The sequence below is a fragment of the Phoenix dactylifera genome, chromosome 8, assembly GCF_009389715.1.
Source record: "Phoenix dactylifera cultivar Barhee BC4 chromosome 8, palm_55x_up_171113_PBpolish2nd_filt_p, whole genome shotgun sequence".
Classification (NCBI taxonomy): Eukaryota; Viridiplantae; Streptophyta; class Magnoliopsida; order Arecales; family Arecaceae; genus Phoenix; species Phoenix dactylifera.
Window position 1 is genome coordinate 6,375,688 of NC_052399.1, and position 3,496 is coordinate 6,379,183.

At 59.8% G+C, this 3,496-nt stretch overlaps 1 protein-coding gene across 1 annotated transcript; it reads right to left on the bottom strand.

Moving 5' to 3' along the window:
* Nucleotides 1-231: 231 nt before the first annotated feature.
* LOC103721390 (DELLA protein SLR1) lies at nucleotides 232-2,892 on the bottom strand. The gene has a single exon (XM_039128816.1). It carries the CDS (start codon nucleotides 2,548-2,550, stop codon nucleotides 583-585), a length of 1,968 nt encoding a protein of 655 aa, XP_038984744.1. The 5' UTR covers nucleotides 2,551-2,892; the 3' UTR covers nucleotides 232-582.
* Nucleotides 2,893-3,496: the final 604 nt, after the last annotated feature.

The following is a 3,496-nucleotide window of genomic DNA, read 5'->3' on the forward strand; positions in this document are numbered from 1 at the left end:
CTCCGCATCCTCACCCTCCGTCCGATAATAATTGCAGGTATTTATTTATGCGCGCTGATTTGATGTGTATATAAATTTATATCGAGAGAGAGAGAGAGAGAGCCCGGGCGCGCCAATCATCCCACCTATTTTTCTGACATAATTTTACCAATAGAAGCATATTACCGTACCGAACTATGCTCGGGTTCCACTGTTCCACTGCCACTACCCAGCAGGAAAAGCTTTTTAGTCTTTTTAAAGTAAAAAACACCTCTTTTTTTATTTAGAAAATAAGGTGGATGGTAGATAGATTACACAGGATAATATTCCAAAGAGGCTGACAAAAACCAAAATTAACTTAACAAAAAAAAAAAGAAAAGAAAAGGAGAGAAAGAAAGGCGAGAGATGGGGTCCAGGGCGAGCCCCGAGCCGGGGTTGATCCAGTGATTCAGCGCTCCGCAGCACCATCAATCACCCTGAACCGGTGGACCCACCTGGGGTCAGCAGCGGAAGAGAGAGAGAGAGAGAGAGAGAGAGAGAGAGAGGGAAGGGGCATCATCAGACGACTGCACTTGCTGCGTTCCGATCGAGACGGTGGGTCGGTCAGCGGGCGGCGGAGAGGGCGTCGCCGGCAGCGGCGACGCGCCAGGCGGAGGTGGCGATGAGGGGGCGCGTGTGCCACCCGAGGGTCAAGCATCCGTCCTTCTCCTCGACGCGATAGCCATCGCCGCCAGCGAAGAGGGCCAAGAGCATGCTGGCTTGTTTGAACGCATTGGACCCAAGGTGGACCGGCTCGAAGCCGGCCCGGGTCATCCGGCCACGCCACTGGCCCAGTGTCTCGTGCCGCTCCGTCCGCTCCGCCCCCTCGCACGCTACCACGTTACAGATCTGCCGCCCGAGGTAGACCTCCGACATCACCCGGTCCTGCTGCCCCCCGCCAGTGGCCACCTCAGCCGCCGCCGCCGCCCCTGTGGCGGTGCACCCGCCCTCCAGCGAGTCGAACATGGTCGAGTAATAGTGCAGGGCCTCCGTGAACCGCTCCAGGAACGATCCGGCGTTGTGGTTCGCCTCCTGCTCGACCGCCGTCACGATCCTGGGCCGGACCGCCCTGACCGTGCCCAAAACTTTCTCCAGAGCGCCCGGCCGGGCCAGAAGACGGTGGAGCTCCAGAACCGAGTTCACAGCCACCGCCTCCGGCTCCTCGTCTCCACCGCTGCTGCAGCCGCCAGCGGCATCGGCCCCCAGCATGCAGGGTTCGAGGTCGGCTAGGCTGTTGGCGACGTAGCCGCGGTACTGGAAGTCGACGTGGATGGTGTCGGCGAACTGGGCGAGCTTCCATCCAACCTGCTGGAGGGCGTCGGTGTTGTCGGGTTGGGGAGGGCCGATGCCCGTGAGCCGGAACGACGGCGGACCGCCCGGGCGGAGGGCTAGGGCTTGCATCAGCGCCGGCCACTGCATCCCCTGCCTCATCCCGAAGTCGATAACGTGGACGCGGCGGCAGCCGGCGAAGGCCTCGAGGATGGCCTGGTTGGCGGTGAAGTGGGCAAACTTGAGGTAGGGGCAGCTCTCGTAGAAGTGCATCTGGAGAATATCGGAGAAGGCGGAGTCAAGGGCGCAGTCCTGCTGGGGGTGAACGCGGTAGATCCGGCGGGCCAAAGCCTCGGCGAAGTAGCCGGCCACCTTGCGCATCGCGCCGCCCTGGGAGGTGGCGAGCACCGAGATCTGCTTCACCAGCGCGTCCGCCGCCTTGAGGTTCTCCTGCTGCACCGCCTCCGCGCAGGCCATCAGCGTGTGGACCAGCCGGATCCCGGCTTCCTGCGAGTCTACAACCACCACCGGCAGCGCCCCTGCTGCCGGCCCCGCAGCCATCGACGACGCCTCCGTCGCGGAAGGCATCGACGATCCCATCCCTCTTACTACTCCAACTCCAATCCCTCCTCGGGACGAAGACGAGGAAGAGGAGGAGGTCCTCATCCGCTTCCGATCCCGGGCGTTTAGCTCCACCGTAGCCTCCGGTCCGTACACGACGCGGCCGGGGGCGGCGGTGGCGGCGGAGGGGATGGGCTTGAGATCGTACTCCGACTGGCGCCGTGGGGTTGGCAAGTCGACGGTGGTCACAGTAGAGCACTCAGCCGGATCTAGAATCGAAGCCGGAGCGGCAGCGGCGGGGACAGGCGGCGGCGGCGGCAGATCGAGTTGGTTACTCTGGTGCTTGGGAATCGGGGCGGAGGGGAGGGGAGGAGGCGGGGCGTTGAGCTCGGAGAGCATGCTCTCAAGCCAGGTGGAGAGGTCGGAGGGGTTATAGTGGACGGTGTCGGAGGCGAGGTGGGAGAGGAACGCGTCGTCCTGGGCGGCGCTGCTGCCCATGGCCATCTCGAGCTGCTCGAGCTTCAGGGCGACATCTGCCATATCCGAGGACCGGACCTTGTACCCGAGCGCGGCCAAGAGCTCGTCTACTCCACCGTCGTGCTCCTCCTCCATCCCCGTCATCTTGCCCTTCCCGCTCAACATCATCTCCGCCGCCGGATACCCCCCAACTCCACCCCCGCTCTCCTGATGCTCTCTCTTCATCGCTTCCCTACTCTAGCTTCCAATCGAAATCTATGGTTTATGGATGTCGGAGGCAGGGGGGATCTGGGATTGGAGCAGAGGGGGTGTCTAGTGATGGCGGCGCGGGCTCCTACAACCGCCTCGGAGAATAAGAGGGAAAGAAAGAGGAGCGGCGATGGAAGCGGGGGGAGAGGGGATCCGGAGCTATATCGGTGGAAGAGGGGGAACACAAGGGGGAATATGGTGGGGGCATCAATTGATCAGAGAGGCATCTCCTCCAAATCTCACTCTCTCTCTCTCATCTCCCTCTGTGTGTTTGCATGTTCTTTCAGTAGAACTTCAGCACCCCCCATTGGAGATCATCTGCCAATATAAATTAGAAGATTAAACAACCAAATAATTAAGATATATTTTAAATTATTAAGAAAATAGAAGAGAGGAAACCGATAAAGGAATCGGAGACAGACGGGGACTCGTACCGCCACCGCAATTTTTCTTTCTTTCTTTCTTTTTTTCCTCTATGCACCGAAAAACATTTAATAATCCTTAGAGTTTTCCTTTTCAAAACAGAATCGGAGCGTTACACCTGGACCTCAGTGATCGCGTAGGAGGCCGATCTCTTCGTACGATTCTTGCTGCCGGACCTAATCCGTATCAGGAGAATAAAATACTCGAGTAAATTTCCTACTTGGCGAGAAATTTACACGCTGGAAGGATGAGAAAGCTTTTTGGTGTGGGTGGAGGGGGGGGGGGGGGGGGTTGAAGTGTGAAAGCAGCACTGTTACACTGTGGCACGGCGTACAGAGGATTGGAGGGAGAGGGGACGGTGGGGCCGGCAAGGCGGCACCCACACACGAGGGGTGGGGCCCTTTCGCTGTCAACGTCCATACGGAATTGGGCGTGGGGCCCATGCCCACCCGCAGCAGCACCACTTCCGCTACACCACCGCCTCCGGCCGGGACCCACC

Bases quoted from the DNA above. Each gene is read 5' to 3' on its own strand.
- LOC103721390 (XM_039128816.1), bottom strand. From the start codon at position 2,550: ATGAAGAGAGAGCATCAGGAGAGCGGGGGTGGAGTTGGGGGGTATCCG.